The sequence below is a fragment of the Podarcis melisellensis genome (genome assembly GCF_964234715.1).
Source record: "Podarcis melisellensis genome assembly, chromosome: 8".
NCBI classification, from domain to species: domain Eukaryota; kingdom Metazoa; phylum Chordata; class Lepidosauria; order Squamata; family Lacertidae; genus Podarcis; species Podarcis melisellensis.
Window position 1 is genome coordinate 5735623 of NC_138540.1, and position 17341 is coordinate 5752963.

General features: G+C 44.2%; 1 protein-coding gene across 1 annotated transcript; it reads right to left on the minus strand.

Annotated features, from left to right (window-relative positions):
* Positions 1-1933: 1933 nt before the first annotated feature.
* On the minus strand, positions 1934-13482 carry LOC309376319 (gastrokine-1-like). The gene is made up of 6 exons (XM_081922600.1): positions 13447-13482; positions 11022-11075; positions 8198-8335; positions 6759-6863; positions 5533-5665; positions 1934-2280 (listed from the first exon to the last, which is right to left on the minus strand). The coding sequence occupies exons 1-6, from the start codon at positions 13456-13458 to the stop codon at positions 2189-2191; spliced, it is 534 nt and encodes a 177-aa protein (XP_081778726.1). The 5' UTR covers positions 13459-13482; the 3' UTR covers positions 1934-2188.
* Positions 13483-17341: the final 3859 nt, after the last annotated feature.

The following is a 17341-nucleotide window of genomic DNA, read 5'->3' on the forward strand; positions in this document are numbered from 1 at the left end:
CAGGGTTTGAGGATCAAGAAGCAAGGAGTCATGAAGTCAAGGGTCCAAGGATCAAGAAGCAAGGAGTCAAACGCAGCGAGGCAGGGAACGTGTTGCCGTGGCAAAGAGCCACAGGGAAAATGCTGACCTTATATCCCTTCCCGGCTCTTGCCACCAGGTGCTGTGAGTTACCAATCAGCCTCACCTATGGGGCAAGAGCATTGCCTCTTCAGAACAAACTTAGGAAGGCCCCAGTCCTGCAGAGTCCTATTGGTCGCAGGGCTTGGCTCCTGCACGCACACCTGACAGCGGGGGCGCAGCTTCCATCCTAAACCAGTGTGGTGTAGTGGTTAAGAGCAGTAGTCTCATCATCTGGGGAACCGGGTTCGCTTCCCCGCTCCTCCACCTGCAGCTGCTGGGTGACCTTGGGCCAGTCACACTTCTCTGAAGTCTCTCAGCCCCACTCACCTCACAGAGTGTTTGTTGTGGGGGAGGAAAGGAAAGGAGAATGTGAGCCGCTTTGAGACTCCTGAAGGGGATTGAAAGGCGGGATATCAAATCCAAACTCTTCTTCTTCTTCTTCTAAGCCTCTGCAGGGATCGCTCTCCCGCGAAGACTTGGGGGGAAGCTGCATGCCAGCCAGCCATATGGTTGACGGGGAGCAGCTGGCGGGCGTGCAGGAAGGAAAGGGGAGGCCGTCGGCAAAGCTGAGCAGCTCTCCCACTCGCTGGGGCGCCCCTGAGAGTCCGGCACCCTGGTGCAACACCCCACTACGCCCTATGAGAAAGACGGCTCTGAAGACCAGTGACTTGTTCCCCATTTCCCATTTCACTGGTCTTTGCTAGTATATGATGAGTTAAAGAAAATGTTTAAAAATACTTTTATTTAAAAAAAACCAGAAGCCTTTTTAATTGGGTATGGTGAGTGAAGAGATACCAAGGGACGATTAAAGACTGTTTATGTATGCAACGACTGCGGCAAGAATTCTTTTAGCCAAAAAATGGAAACAAGAAGAAGTACTAATGAAAGAAGAGTGGCAGATGAAGATGATGGACTTTGCAGAACTGGCAAAGCTGACAGGAAAAATCTGAAACTAGCACGATCAAGTGTTCCAAAAGGACACGAGTAAATTTATATGATATCTGAAAGATCATTGTAAGCAATTCACATCACTAGCAGGGTTGTCCGAAGACTTGTCATGAGAAATTTTCTATCTTTCTATATTTATTTGAACTTTGAGTCATTCTGTAATGAGAGCAATTAGAATTGGAAAACGTATAAATTGCAATGATATAAAGGTTAATTTTGAAAGCCATGAGGCGGGAGAGACGGAGGTTGACGGGTGGTATAGTGGATAATGATGGGAATATATAATATTAAATGGAAAACAAATAAAGTGTGTGTGTGTGTGTGTGTGAGAGAGAGAGAGAGAGAGAGAGAGAGAGAGAGAGAGAGAGAGAGAGAGAGAGAGAAAGACCAGTGACTTGTGTAAGGTTCCATCATAATTCTGCAGCTGAAGATGGATTTGAAAAGTTTTGGACTTTCCGGTTTTTATTTCACAGTCTGGGTAGCAATATGGTCATAGCGCTTTGCATGCAGAAGGTTCCAGGACCTTCCTGATGGCATCTCTAGGTAGTAGTGGTAGTAGCACTGAGAGCCAGTGTAGCATAGATTCAAGGTACAAGAAAGGAGACTCTGACTCAACGTCAGGAAGATCTTTCTGACGGTAAGAGCTGTTCAACTGTTGAACAGACTCCTTTGGAAAGGGGTGGGTTCTCCTTCCTCGGAGGTTTTTAAGCAGAGTTTGGGTGGCCATCTGTCATGGATGCTTGAGTTAAGATCTGTGCATTGCAGGGGGTTGGACTAGATGCCCCTCAGGGTCCCTTCCAACCCTACAATTCTATGATTCTATGGGGCTTTGGGGGGAGTCTTTACACTGCTGCATACACTGCCATGGATTTTTAAATTATTTTATTTAAGTTATAGATTTTATTTTCTTTTTGACGGCCCCTGCAGGAACCAGTCCTCAAATGAAATTAGAGAGCAATTGTTGGGAGGTCATCAGGCCTTGACCTCCCGTGTCCTTCCCAACCCAGCCTTGGGACTTGAAACAGGCCCTGGCAGATGGCAAGGCGACGGGATGGCCATTGTCTTGGTGGGCAGGTCACAAGTCGTGTTGGCCTGGAGCAGATGTTGGTGCTGATCCTGGCTAGAAGAGGGAGATGCCGCCACACAAGTCAATGTCCAGAATGAGCAGATTGACGCCTGCGCAGCCCTTGCCTTCAACCAAGGGGCGGGGCCCTGAAAAGGAAAAGGAAGTTTTCCATTTTTACTTTTTACTCACTTTTTATGGAGAGCCAAGCAGGAGTCTTGAAACACTCTCTCAGAAATGAAATAATCTGTACTTCCAAACATGCGTGAGAATTATTATTATTATTATTATTATTATTATTATTATTATTATTATTATTATTATTTTATACCCCGCCCATCTGGCTGAGTTTCCCCAGCCACTCTGGGCAGCAGTGGCGTAGCGTGGGGGGTGCAGGGGGGGCCGGCCGCACCAGGCGCAACATCTGGGGGGTAGGGTTAGGGGGCGCAAATCCACGGGTTAGGGGGCACAAATTACTTGCCTTGCCCCGGGTGCTGACAACCCACGCTACACCACTGCTGGGCGGCTCTCAGTTGAGTGTTAAAAACAATACAGCTTTAAATATTAAAAACTTCCCTAAATAGGGCTGCCTTCAGATGTCTTTTAAAGATAAGATAGCTGCTTATTTCCTTCACATCTGAAGGGTGGGTGCCACTACCGAGAAGGCCCTCTGCCTGGTTCCCTGTAACTTGGCTTTTTGCAGTGAGGGAACCACAGAAGGCCCTCGGCGCTGGATCTCAGTGTCCAGGCTGAATGATGGGGGTGGAGATGCTCTTTCAGGAATACAGGACTGAGGCCATTTACACAGAGAGAGCCTGCTGGATCAGTTTGCATCCTGTTCTCACAGTGGCCAGCCAGATATAGTACATCAATGGGAAACTCGCAAACGTGACCCGTGTGACATAACCAACATGCTCAAGTCTAATCAATGCATGAATGGGTTAATGTCATAGGGTAAGCTGGCCTGCCAGGCTTAGCTAGGAGGTCATTCCCCCTCACCTTGGGGGTGGGAGGCTTATCAAGCTCTTTGTTTTTTCACTTTCCCACCGTGTGAACCCTACTGGTAAGGAGTTCTGAACTGGTTGTTCCAAGCTCAGACCCTGTGGCTTCAGCAAGCCATCTTTATGTTTCTATACAAATAATTTAGGAACATTCACCACATTGGAACCTAAATTTACTGCCTGTGTTTTCTAACTGCTATATGAAAAAGCATATGAACCTGACGTTTGAAGAGTCTGTAAGTAAACCTTTCTTAACCAAATGTGTGGTCTCTTTCTGTGCTAGGGAAGTGGGGAACTTTGGAAGCAACTTAGAAGAGGGTATTTTAAAGGTCTAACAGACTATATTTCAGCACTTTACTTTGCTACATATTTTGCGATTTTAACTCTCTGCTGGATTTCTCTCACCAAAGAGTACTTGTCACAAATCTGTATCTTGGCATCCAGGGAAGTCATCTAAACCTATACAGTGGTACTTCTGGTTACGTACTTTATTCGTTCTGGAGGTCCGTTCTTAACCCGAAACTGTTCTTAACCGGAGGTGCCACTTTAACTAATGGGGCCTCCCGCTGCCGCTGCGCAATTTCAGTTCTCATCCTGAAGCAAAGTTCTTAACCTGAGGTACTATTTCTGGGTTAGCAGAATCTGTAACCTGAGATACCACTGTAATTTATTTTTTAAAACACCAAAACCAAATGCAGGAGCAACTCTACTCTCCTGTGGTTTCCTGCAGAGGCAGACTTTGGTCTTTAAGATTTCAGCAGTGCCCTGTGCGAGGCAAAAATCCACACACACCCCACACACCTCGCGTTCTGTTCTGCTCAATTCCCTATGTCATAGTTGCAGCGCCCTGTGGTATCCCCCAGGTTCAGCGCCCAGCGCAAGGGAACCAGTCGCAACGCCCTAAATGTGCCTCTGTTCCTAGCAAGTGGGATTCAGAACCATTGCCACCACCAACCCTGGAGGTAGAGCGTAATCACTGTGGTTAGTAGCTACTGATAGCCCCCTTCTCCACCATCCCTATAATGTTGTTCTGACGGGACAGAGTAACCCAGCACACCCTAGATCAGGCTTCCTCAATCTCGGCCCTCCAGACATTTCAAGGCTACAATTCCCATCATCCCTGACCACTGGTCCTGCTAGCTAGGGATCATGGGAGTTGTAGGCCAAAAACATCTGGAGGGCCGAGGTTCAGGAAGCCTGCCCTAGGTTTTTATGAAGGGGGCTCCTTCACAACATGCTGCCTGCTGTCAGTGCAATGGGATTGATGTTTCCTTTGCCAGTTTAGTCCCATTGCATGCCGTGTTTTAATCTGATTTTAAGCTGTATTTCAGGCAGTTGCTGGATTTTATGTTTTTAATGTATTATATACTTTGATGTTAGCTACCCTGAGACCAGTTTGGCCAGGGAGAGCGGGATATAAATACAAATTATTATTATTATTATTATTATTATTATTATTATTATTATTACAGTCATACCTCATGTTGCATCCGCTTCAGGTTGCGTTTTTTTGGGTTGCGGACTGCCGAAACCTGGAAGTACCAGAACGGTTACTTCCGGGTTTCGGCAGTCGCACATGCGCAGAAGCGCCGAATCGCAGCCTGCGTATGCGCAGACGCAGGTTGCGAACACTGCGGGTTGCGAACGTGCATCTTGCATGGATCACGTTTGCAACCCGAGCGTCCACTGTATTATTGTTGTTGTTGTTATTTATTATGTGTGGAAAATGGCAGACTTGTCATCAGTTCATTTAGGGCTTCCGCCCTCCCCTCCCTCACATTCAGTTCCCTCTCCCCCCCCCCCCTTCCGGACTAGGTGACTGTCACTGCCCAGGCTGAATGACATAGTTAAACCGTGGAACTCCCTCCCACAGTGCTGGCCACCAACCTAGGAGGGTGAGACCAATGGAGTTACAAATGTGGTGTAGCGTGGGGGGTGCAGGGGGGCCGGCTGCACCGGGCGCAACATCGGGAAGGGCGCGCTCGCACTCGCAGCTCTCTGCCCCTACCTGGCTCACTCACTCTCTCTCACTGCAGTGCTGGCTGTGCGAATCCGATCCGAGCCGCTGGGTCGCCGCCCACTGTGGAGGGGGTGGGTGCCAGGCGTGCGGTGCGGAGAGAGAGCGAGGGACTATCTGGGGGAGGGACAGTGCAGCGGCCGCCCAGCGCAGCGCTGAGCGCGGGAGAGAACCACACCAGACCAGACCAGGCAGCAGCAAGAAGAAGCTGGCACTGGCGGCAGGTTAGGGGTTAGGGGGCGCAAATTACTTGCCTTGCCCCGGGTGCTGACAACCCACGCTACGCCGCTGTAACGTAAAGATCTCCTCAACGCATCACTACAGAAGCCGTTAAAACGTGTGGTCATCCCTTAAAAACGTTATGAAATTCTGGCCCAACTCACTTTGGAACTCGGTAGCCCAGTAAGTAGTCATGCCTCCGCAAATGGCTTGGGCGGGGGCACCATAGTCAGCGATGTTTGTGACCACCTTGCGAGAAATCCCGTAGCTTCTGTGAAGGGTGTTCAAGGGGTGCCCCTGGGAACAAAAACAAAAGGACAGATCCATTCATGCCTAGGTCCAGGGGTGCCAACTTGAATGAAGTATGGGGGGCAGGTAATTGCACACACACACACACACACACACACACACACACACACGAATGAGAGCATCCGTTTGTGTGTATTCCACAGCACTTAGCTTTGCCTTCAGATCAGTAGTTTTAATTCTAGAAAGCCTGAGAATGGTTAAGAGATGGTACAGTTTCTGAATAAACAGACAGAAATTTATTGATTGTTAACGTAATAGACAGATAATTTAAGGATCTTTACAATTCTACAATATGCAGAGAATAACAGGTGTTGAAAAATCAGACAGAGGAGCTGAGGGAAGTCTTGGGGGAAAGGGAAGGAGGGTTTTTCTTGGGGAGGGGGAAAATGGGTGGGAAAATGAAGATGATATGTTTTGATAATTTGTTATGTTGAAATTCTTAATAAAATATATTTTTAAAAAAGAGAGAGATGGTACAGTTTCTATCTTTCTGTTTGCCAGTAGCCACTCTGGGCACTCACAGGGGAAAGCTGGGATTAAAAAATTGGTACCTCTCAAACATTCGTATTGTTCTATGCAATGAAATAAAATAATTAAAATTGAGGGAAGACAATGTTACGACCCCCACCCCCACCCCAATAATAATACTATTATTATTATGGGATTATAAATGGAACCTCCCAAACCTGCCGCAGTGTGTGTATGTTTATTTTTAATTCAGTTGTATTTTCCTCCTCTCTCTCATTCTATTTCTTCTTGTCTGTTATTGAAGTATGTGCTCTTTTTTAAATTAATAAATTGGTAAATAAAAGTTTAGATAAGTTTTTATAAACGTTTTCTCTTTCACTGCAGGTTTTTAAGCAGAGATTGGCTGGCCGCCTGTCTGATATTTTTGCTCTGGTTCCTGCATTGCAAGGTGATCCTTTGGGGATCTCTCACAACTCTACGAATCTGTGATTCTATTATTCCTCCCACTGATTTCTGTCCCGCAGATTCCTTCATTGGAGGGGGTGGGGCACCATTTGGATTGCCCCACATATTTGGGGGCCAGCCCCAGTTTTGTATCTCCACCTTGACGTACCTCGTGCATCATGCTCTCGAGATTTGAGATACTTGGGAAGCTTTGCCGATTCATCCTGGACATGACACATAGCCTCCTGAAAGGCATGTGATAGATGACAACCCCCTGGGAGACACAACGGCAAATATACGTTACGCGAGACATGGCCCCAGGAAAGTTCAAAATCAAAGAATAAAATGAGGACTCAGTACAGTACTGAAAACCCACAACCCCATAAGAGAGAGCCAGTACCAGCCCCATAAGCACCAGTGTGGAATAATAATTATAATTATAATTATAATTATAATTATAATTATAATTATAATAATAATTTATTTATATCCCGCCCTCCCCAGCTGAAGCCAGACTCAGAGCAGCTAACAACAGTAAAAGTAACACAGTTTACATAAAACCAATCAATTAATTAAAATGCATTCTAAAATCAATTCAGAATCAAATTAATGGCAACCATTGGGGTAGAGTTCTGTGAGGATTACCAAAGGAGGGGGTCAGACCGTGCCTTGGCCAAAGGCCTGGTGGAACAGCTTTGTCTTGCAAGCCCTGCGGAAAGATGTCAAGTCCTGCAGGGCCCTAGTCTCTTGTGACAGAGCGTTCCACCAAGTCGGGGCCACAGCCGAAAAAGCCCTGGCTCTGGTTGAGGCCAGCCTAACCTCTCTGTGGCCCGAGATCTCCAAAATGTTTTTGTTTGAAGACTGTAAGGTCCTCCGTGGGACATACCAGGAGAGGCGGTCCCATAGGTATGAGGGTCCTAGGCCATAGAGGGCTTTAAAGGTCAAAACCAGCACCTTAAACCTGGTCCTGTACTCCACCAGGAGCCAGTGCAGCTGGTAAAGCACCGGGTGAATGTGATCCCATGGCAAGGACCCCGCAAGGAGTCTCGCCACCGCATTCTGCACCCGCTGGAGTTTCTGGGTCACTCTCAAGGGCAGCCCCATGTAGAGTGAGTTACAATAATCAAGCCTGGAGGTGACCGCCACATGGATCACAGTGGCTAGGTCAGGGTTAGAGTGTTGGCCCAGGACCTGCAAGAGTCCAGGGTTCGAATCGCTACTTGGCCATGAAGCTCCCTGGGTAACCTTGGGCCAGTGATTGCCTCTCAGCCTAACCTACCACACAGGGTTGTTGGGGGGGATTAAATGAGAAGGGGGAAAACCTTCGATTCCTTGGAGAAAAAGGTGGGATATGAACGCAATGAAATAAAATAAGATAATAATAAAATAAGTGGTAGACACCGGTTTAGGCGGGGTGTATAACACGGCTTCTGACTGCACCCCTCCCCGGTGGGAGAACCATCTTTTCCTTCACCTGAGGCAGCAAAATGCATCCCTTTCAGGAGGGTTTAACAGGTTTGCCTAGCTGCTGCAGCGGGATCCCACCCCAGGGAGTATCCAGCACAGAGTGAACAGCTTTGCGGCTGAACGGCTTGCTTTGAAACTTACGCTGTTGTAGTCCACAATGGCGTTGGTGGAATGTCTTCCAGAGTAAATGTTGAAGGCAGCAACGTTGGTGTTGTGGTTGATGTTGACTGTTTGGTACACGGTTCCTCCATCGTTTCCCTTGTTTATGAGCTGGATAGCCTAGAGACAGAGATCCACCGTCAGACTCCTACAAGGCACTTTGGGGAGACCGGCAAACAAGATCACGTGGTCCAGCCAGGAGGGACTGCAGCTGCCGTGGAAAGCAAGCAGGTCTGATTCACAGGGCACAAATGAACGCTTACTGTCAGGCCATTGGGCCATGTAGCCTGGGAGCAGCTCTCCTAGGCTGAAGGAAGCCCTGTTTAATATTTGAAGCTTTTAATATTTGATGTATTATGGTATTTTAATATTTTGTTGGAAGCCGCCCGGGGTGGCTGGGGTAGCCCAGCCAGATGAGTGGGGTATAAAGAATATATTATTATTATTATTATTATTATTATTATTTTATTATTATTATTATTATTTTCTGCTTAACTGGAGATGGCCAGGGACTGAACTTTGGACAGCCTTTCCTAGACTGGTGCCTCCCCCTGTGAAATATACTCAGACTGCATTCTGAATCCTATTGTTCTAGGACCAATCAGACTGCTGCATTTTGGATCCTATTCAACTCAGTACATAACACCCTGCCACCCAGATATTTTGGACGACAATTCCCACCACCTGAGCCAGCATGACTGTAAGATGCTGCAGTGAATCAGAGATGCAGTCCAGAACATCCCTGGGGGAGAATATTCTCCGGTCAGGGAGTCGTAACGGAACAGCCCTGGTCACCTGATCTTTGACATCATTTCAGGCATCCTTACAGATTCCTGGAAGTAAGTGGATCATTTATCGCCAGCTGGTAAATTCACCGCTGATCTGAGATCCAACCTCATCCCAGGGACTTCTTAACTCATACGATAGGCTTTGACCAACTGATCTGTCTCAGGCAAGTCTTGCAAATGGAGTCACATGGCTTCTGGACACGACTGAGTCCCATTCCTGAAGACTGGGAAAGGTTGTGGAGGAAAGGGATCAAGTTCACTGCATGTACCGTGTTAAAGGAAAATGTCATGAAAATGATGTATAGATGGTACTTAACTCCTGTAAAATTAGCAAAGATTTACCATAAGAGTGATAATTTATGTTGGAAATGTAAAGAAAAAGAAGGTACTTTTTATCACATGTGGTGGACCTGTCCCAAGGTGAAAGACTTCTGGGAGAAGATTTATAATGAACTGAAAAAAGTGTTGAAATATACATTTATTAAGAAACCAGAGGCCTTTCTTCTTGGAATAATAGGTCTGGAATTGCCCAAGAAAGATATTAGATTGTTTTTGTATGCCACAACTGCTGCTAGAATTTTGCTGGCTAAAAACTGGAAAATACAAGAAGTGCCAACAATGGAGGAATGGCAGATGAAGATGATGGATTTTTGGGAGCTAGCTGACCTAACTGGAAGAGTCCGTGACCAGAAGGAGGAGGAACACCAGGAGGAATGGAAGAAATTTAAAGACGATTTAGTTAAATATGCTAAGATAATCTAAATAGAAATACTTGGCTTAGGATTGGCTTAGGATTTAAATATGTGATGTTACAAAATAATATGTTTAAAGATAAAATGAAAAGAAAGAAAGATGTTAATTGACTAAGTAAATTTTATGTGAAAATAGTTTTGGAAAACTGTTACAATGATATACATAGAAACTCAGCCAGGGGGATTCGAGGAAGTCATCCAACAATGTTAACAAAAGTGGAATATTACAGTTAAGATTTATGTTTGTTTGTTTGTCTGTTTATGTTTGTTAGAAATTTGGAAAATTAATTTAAATTTTTTTTTTTAAAGGCTGAGTCCCTTTTCTCCCTTTTTTTTACTTAAGTTTGTTGTGGGATTTGGTCTATCTATATCTATCATCTATCTATCTATCTATCTATCTATCTATCTATCTATCTATCTATCTATCTATCTATCATCTATCTATCTATCATCTATCTATCTATCTATCTATCTATCTATCTATCTATCATCTATCTATCTATCTATCTATCATCTATCTATCTATCATCTATCTATCATCTATCTATCTATCTATCTATCTATCTATCTATCTATCTATCTATCTATCTATCATCTATCTATCTATCTATCTATCATCTATCTATCTATCATCTATCTATCTATCTATCTATCTATCTATCTATCTATCTATCTATCTATCTATCTATCATCTATCTATCTATCTATCATCTATCTATCATCTATCTATCTATCTATCTATCTATCTATCTATCTATCATCTATCTATCTATCATCTATCTATCTATCTAATCTATCTATCTCTATCTATCATCTATCTATCTATCTATCTATCTATCTATCTATCTATCTATCTATCTATCTATCTATCATCTATCTATCTATCATCTATCTATCTATCATCTATCTATCTATCTATCTATCTATCTATCTATCTATCTATCTATCATCTATCTATCTATCTATCTATCTATCTATATCTATCTATCTATCATCTATATATTTATTTCATAAAATGTGTAATACCGCTTGATCGTAAAAATGCGCAAACACACATAAAACCTCAAGAGAGGTTTACCGAAAATGATAAAGCAATAAAATTATCCCTAAGATAAATTGGGAGCAAGAATTTAAGACATTCAAGCATTTAAAATAACAATTGACTAAAAACAGATTAAAACAAGCCAGATTAAAACAAGCAGAGGTTAGCAGCAGGAGAGGTTTCGGGGCAGGAAGGCAGAAATGGGAGCAAAGTTGGCTACTTACGTTGCTGGCAATCGCTGAGTGAATAAGCAGCCCCAGGAGGCTGGCAAGAAGAATCTGCATAGCGGAAGGAAAATAAGAGGGTCAAATTTTAAATGGCCAAGTACACAGTTCCTTTGTCTGTGAAAGACCAGCTTGAATAGAACACTGATGTTTATGTTGTAAACCACCCTATTATCTTTGCATGAAGGATGGTATATTATTATTATTATTATTAATAATAATAATAATAATAATAATAATAATAATAATAATAATAAATGTGTTGAACATTGGAATTTCATTTTAAAAAAGCATTTCATTTAAAATTAATTCAAGGATTTTTGTGCAGTGTGGTGAGATTTTATACAATATGCTAATGATAATAATTCCACTTGATTCCAGAAGTAAATAGAAACGTTTGGCTATCGCAAAAATATAAGAGGTTATAGTCCTGTTTGTGGATAGGACTGTCTTCCACTGTCTTTTTACTTGAACCTTGTACTCCTGAGGATAAATGGCATAATAAAAGGTAAAGGTACCCCTGCCCGTCCGGGGTGGCGTGCTCATCTTGCTCTATAGGCTGAGGGAGCCGGCGTTTGTCTGCAGACAGCTTCTGGGTCAGGTGGCCAGCATGACTAAGCCACTTCTGGCGAACCAGAGCAGCGCACAGAAATGCCATTTACCTTCCTGCCAGAGCGGTACCTATTTATCTACTTGCACTTTGACGTGCTTTTGAACTGCTAGGTGGGCAGGAGCAGGGACCGAGCAACGGGAGCTCACGCCGTCATGGGGATTTGAACCGCCGACCTTCTGAGCGGCAAGCCCTAGGCACTGAGGTTTTACCCACAGCGCCACCCGCATCCCAAAATGGCCCCAAAATACCAGTTTATTAATATCACCAGAATGCCTACAGTGAAAAATAATAATATTTATAATAAAAAAATAAAGAAAACCCAAAATTACATCTATTTTTTCATACTGTAAAAGGGCCATTCTTGCATTAGCTATTGCTTATACAAGTTATGCTGGTTTAATATGTATTTTGCTATTTTTAAAACCAATAAAAATATTTTAAAAACTAAAACCTTACTACTACCACTACTAATGTTTGCAAATGAATCTATTTTGCAATGGCAAGGGATGTTCTATATCTCCATTGCTCCTCTCATTTCATGGAACAATGTAAAAGGCCAGGTGATTCAGATCAAATCCAGAATGTTTTTGAGGTTTTTTTTTTTAACTATCCAGAATGAAACCAGCAAGCAAAATCTGGTTTCATAGCATAATGTTTTTCAAGCCTGCGTATCCTCCAACAAAAATAGGGATGTCCTAAGGAAAGGCAGGACATTCCAGGGTCAAATTTGAAACCAGGATGGCTTCTGTAAATCTGGGACTGTCCCTGGCGAATTGGACACTTGAAGGGTCTGGGTCTGCAGGGATTCCTAAAAATGAAGGCTGCCTTGGACCAGACTATCAGCATTTCCTGGACAAAATGCACTTTTGCTGTTGCCTTGTAGTGGAAATGATCAGGGATTTGGTTATTTGAGGAGACCCAAAAAGTGATGTTTTGAATTATGGTGCTGGTTTTGAATTATGGTGCTGGTTTTGAATTATGGTGCTAGAGGAGACTCTTGAGAGTCCCATGGACTGCAAGAAGATCAATCCTTTCCATTCTGAAGGAAATCAGCCCTGAGTGCTCACTGGAAGGACAAATCCTGAAGCTGAGGCTCCAATACTCAAGAGAAGAGAAGACTCCCTGGAAAAGACCCTGATGTTGGGAAAGATGGAGGACACAAGGAGAAGGGGACGACAAAGGATGAGATGGTTGGACAGTGTTCTCGAAGCTACCAGCATGAGTTTGACCAAAGTGCGGGAGGCAGTGGAAGACAGAAGTGCCTGGCGTGCTCTGGTCCAGGGGGTCACAAAGAGTCGGACAATGACTAAACGACTAAACAACAACAACAAGGAAAAGCAGGACATTCCAGGTTCAAATCAGATACCAGGACGGCTTCTGTAAATCTGGGACTGTCCCTGGCGAATCGCGACATTTGGAGGGTCTGAGTCTGCATGGACTCCTAAAAATGAAGGCTGTCTTGGACCCGACAAAATGCACTTATGCTGTTGCCTGGTAGTGGAAATGATCAGGTTTATTTGAGGAGACCCAAGAAGTGATGACCTTCGCAGGTACCAAAAGACATTTTAAAAACCCAGCTGGTGAATAGGGGCAGTGGAGCCCACAAGTCTTAGGGTTCCACCTCCTTGAAGAAACCTAGAACCCCTGCGGACTACACCTGCTTCCATCACACACCTGTGAGCAACTGAGTCTTCAGCTAATTTGGCCTGATCTCTGAGCACCTGGTGACAACTTTCTCCCTAGTGAGAGCAAAGCCCAAGAGATGGACATCTGTACTTCACCCTTGAGATTGAAATCGAGGAAGGTACTCACAAGCATCTTCATGGTTGTGGCTCCAAACTGGAATCCAGCCCAAGATGGGTAAGGACCAAGGAATCGCCAGACCTTATATAGCTAGCTGTGAGAATTACGGTATGCAAATACACACCACTCTAATCAAACATTTATTTTTCTCATTTGGATTTTATGGGAAGCTTGAGAGAAAGCTAAATATTTTTTGTTACATATTTACATACGAGGCTGAGTATCCTCTCTAAGTAAAGTGCCCTCCGGCAGGGTGACTGATGGCCATTTCTTTGCAGTGATTTCTTCACTCTTTTCTCTTGATTCTGACCAGTGTAGATGTAAGATTGGAAAAAGGAGGAGCTGAGGGTCCCGAAATTGACTGATCCTTCCATTCTTATGCTTGACGCAACCCAACAGCTGCCTCACTCTGCCGCCCAGCCTGTGGGGTCCTCATAGACCGTGCAGGTGTGTGGAGACATCCCAGGCCCTTCTCGAACTCTTGTGTGGTTCATTGAGACACTTAGAAACAAGTTCCTAGCCCTCTTTGTTTGCAGAGATATAAGGAAAAATACACAAGCAGTAATTATTATTATTAATAAGAAAATTTTATTTATACCCCACGCCACCCACCCCGGCCAGAGCCAGGCTCAGGGCTAGTAACATCAATAAAATTACAATAAAACAAAGAGGGAAAACCCATTAAAATATGTGTTAAAATACAATTTAAAATGCAGCCTCATTTTAATGTTGTTTAGTCGTATCCGACTCTTTGTGACCCCCTGGACCAGAGCACGCCAGGCACTCCTGTCTTCCACTGCCTCCCACAGTTTGGTCAAACTCATGCTGGTAGCTTCGAGAACACTGTCCCACCATCTCTTCCTCTGTCGTCCCCTTCTCCTTGTGCCCTCCATCTTTCCCAACATCAGAGTCTTTCCCAGGGAGTCTTCTGTTCTCATGAGGTGGCCAAAGTATTGAAGTCTCAGCTTCACAATCTGTCCTTCCAGTGAGCACTCAGGGCTGATTTCCTTCAGAATGGATAGGTTTGATCTTCTTGCAGTCCATGAGACTCTCAAGAGTCTCCTCCAGCACCAGAATTCAAAAGCATCAATTCTTCGGCGATCAGCCTTCTTTATGGTCCAGCTCTCACTTCCATACATCACTACTGGGAAAACCATAGCTTTAACTATATGGACCTTTGTTGGCAAGGTCTCATTTTAATAGTAGCCCATAAATCAAAACCATAAGGGGAGGGAAACATAAGGATCAGAATGAGTCCAAACCAAAGGCCAGGCAGAACAGCTCTGTCTTGCAGGCCCTGCGGGAAAATGTGAAGTCCCGTAGGGCCCTGGTCTCTTGTAACAGAGCGTTCCACCAAGTCGGGGCCAGTACTGAAAAGGCCCTGGCCCTAGTTGAGACCAATCTAACCACCTTGCAGCTTGGGACCTCCAAAGTGTTATTTGTGGACCTTAAGGTGTTATTTGTGGACCTCCAAAGTTTTATTTGTGGACCTTAAGGTCCTTTGCGAGGCATACCAGGAGATGCAGTCAGTTCCTCTACAGTACTAGGAAACTCGGGGCAAACTGAATGTGATGGTCCTCCAATATTACTAGCTAGCCCTTGCACTGCCAAATATTTAAAAATACTGAGTAGCTGAGGGGTCCTTTTCTATAGGACATTTCTGGGTTAGAATTCAAATAAGCCTCGGCCCAACCTGCAAAATTAAGGTTGGGTCACATCACATGGCTGATGAAAGCCAATCCTAGACATTTTCATGTATAGTGGTACCTCGGGTTAAGTACTTAATTCATTCCGGAGGTCCGTTCTTAACCTGAAACTGTTCTTAACCTGAAGTACCACTTTAGTTAATGGGGCCTCCTGCTGCTGCCGCGCTGCCGGAGCACGATTTCTGTTCTCATCCTGAAGCAAAGTTCTTAACCTGATGTAATATTTCTGGGTTAGCGGAGTCTGTAACCTGAAGCGTATGTAACCTGAAGCATATGTAAACCGAGGTACCACTGTATTATAAACTGCCTGGATGCAGCAGAAATCAGGGAGCAATTTTTCAGCAATAACTCCTCAAACCCCTAAACCTGTAATTCAGCAACCAGGGACCGTTCTCACAAAAAATAACACCCAGTTTAGAAAGAGCACAAAGAACTCTTCCCTTGTGTTGCTGCTACGAGACCCTGATGCACAATCAAAGAAACAATAAAACTCAAGCTTTCTCTTAAAAAAACTTTATTGTCATTGCTAAGAATCCCAAAGTGTGGTATTACATCATACCATTTGACTGGGAATTTGCCCTTAGTGAAGGTGCAAGGAGACAGAGGCACCTCCACCAACTTCTGATTTTCTGAGATTGAAAGCATTTGGTATTTACTGGGTAATCATCCATGGGATATAATCCCAAACTTCAAACAATGAATGCTTGTTGTTTGCTAAACAGAGTTTACTCAGAGATGAGAGAAAAGTCCGAACGTGTTTGTCTTCAAGGTGTGGGCCACAGATGATCTCTTAGGAGTGAAGCAAATATTTGACCCAAGTGTTAGAACCAGTCCTTCTCTTGGGTCACCATACGTTCAAAGCCTTCTTATCCCGCTTTAACCAGTGGTAGCTTCCCTCCCCCCAAAGAATCATGGGAACTGCTGTCTGTTGTTAGGTAAAGGTAAAGGGACTCCTGACCATTAGGTCCAGTTGTGGCCGACTCTGGGGTTGCGGCGCTCATCTCGCTTTATTGGCTGAGGGAGCTGGCATACAGCTTCTGGGTCATGTGGCCAGCATGACTAAGCCATGGGGCAAGCGCGTTGTGAAAAGCTTCATAAAACTCTCCTGTAAAGCCATCCAATCCCGGAGACTTTCCAGATTTTAAATTCCTAATTGCCTCTAGAACTTCTTCCTGAGAGATGGATTTGTTTAGGTACTGTCTGTGCTCATCTGACAGTGGCTGAAAATCTACCTCTGAAAGGTAATCGTCTATTAATTGTTGAGGTGGGTTGTCAGGTGAGTACAGAGAAGCATAATATCCTTTAAATCTATTGTTGATCTCTATTGTGTCATTGCATACTGTCCCTTCAGAGTAGCAAATCCCAGTAATTAGATTTCTATTTCTACATTTTTGACAGCATTTGCTAGCAGTCGAGGTGCTTTGCTGCTAAATTCATAATAAACACTCTTAACTCTAGCTAATGCTTTACGTATTTGTTCAGATTCTAAGAGCTGCAATTTTGCACATGCAGCTTTTTAAAGCTGTAAGAGAATTGGCCGTTTCTGACTTGTGGTGTATGTCCTCAAGCCTTTTAATTTCTGCAGTGGGAATTTTAACCTCGTGTTCATGCATTCTCTTCCTCCTTTTCATCTCACCAATGCAGTGTCCCCTTTGAACGGCCTTCATTGCATCCCAGAATATAGGGATGTCTATGTTAGGATATTTCCGTTCCACCTTAAAAAGGGAGCAGGTTGTTGTGTCACAGCCTGCGTACTTCCGGCTCACAGGAAGTTTCTGTTTTGTATATAGCTGTTGTTTTTCTCTCTGTGCCTGGACACGCAGGCAGGCAGTCATGTTTTTCCTTTGCTCTGACCAATGCTGAATAAAGTTGTAAATAATGCTCTCCTAAGTGCATCTTTCATTGTGTGAACTCTGCGAAAGGGCGTGCACGAGTCCTTGGAATGTGGACAGCTGTTTCTGAGGCTTGTGTCGCTAATTGACTGATACTGCGTTTCTACCGGAGGTCGATGGATCGTCCGGAGACAACGTGGGGGCATGATGGCCTTTGTCTCCCTGGCAGTATCCCAACAGTCTATGCCTGGCAAGTCATTCTTTTAAAGTAAAGGTCTAAAGATTTAGCTAAGTAATCTTTAGACACAGCATCAGGGAGAAGTACCAATTGTGGGTCCTGTGTGGAAGTGCACCAAAGTTTAAGTT

Coding starts and splice junctions, on each gene's coding strand:
- LOC309376319 (XM_081922600.1), bottom strand. Junction 6,864..8,197: donor CCATTGTGGACTACAACAGC/GTAAGTTTCAAA, acceptor TGTGTCTCCCAG/GGGGTTGTCATCTATCACAT. Junction 5,666..6,758: donor TCGAGAGCATGATGCACGAG/GTACGTCAAGGT, acceptor TTTTGTTCCCAG/GGGCACCCCTTGAACACCCT.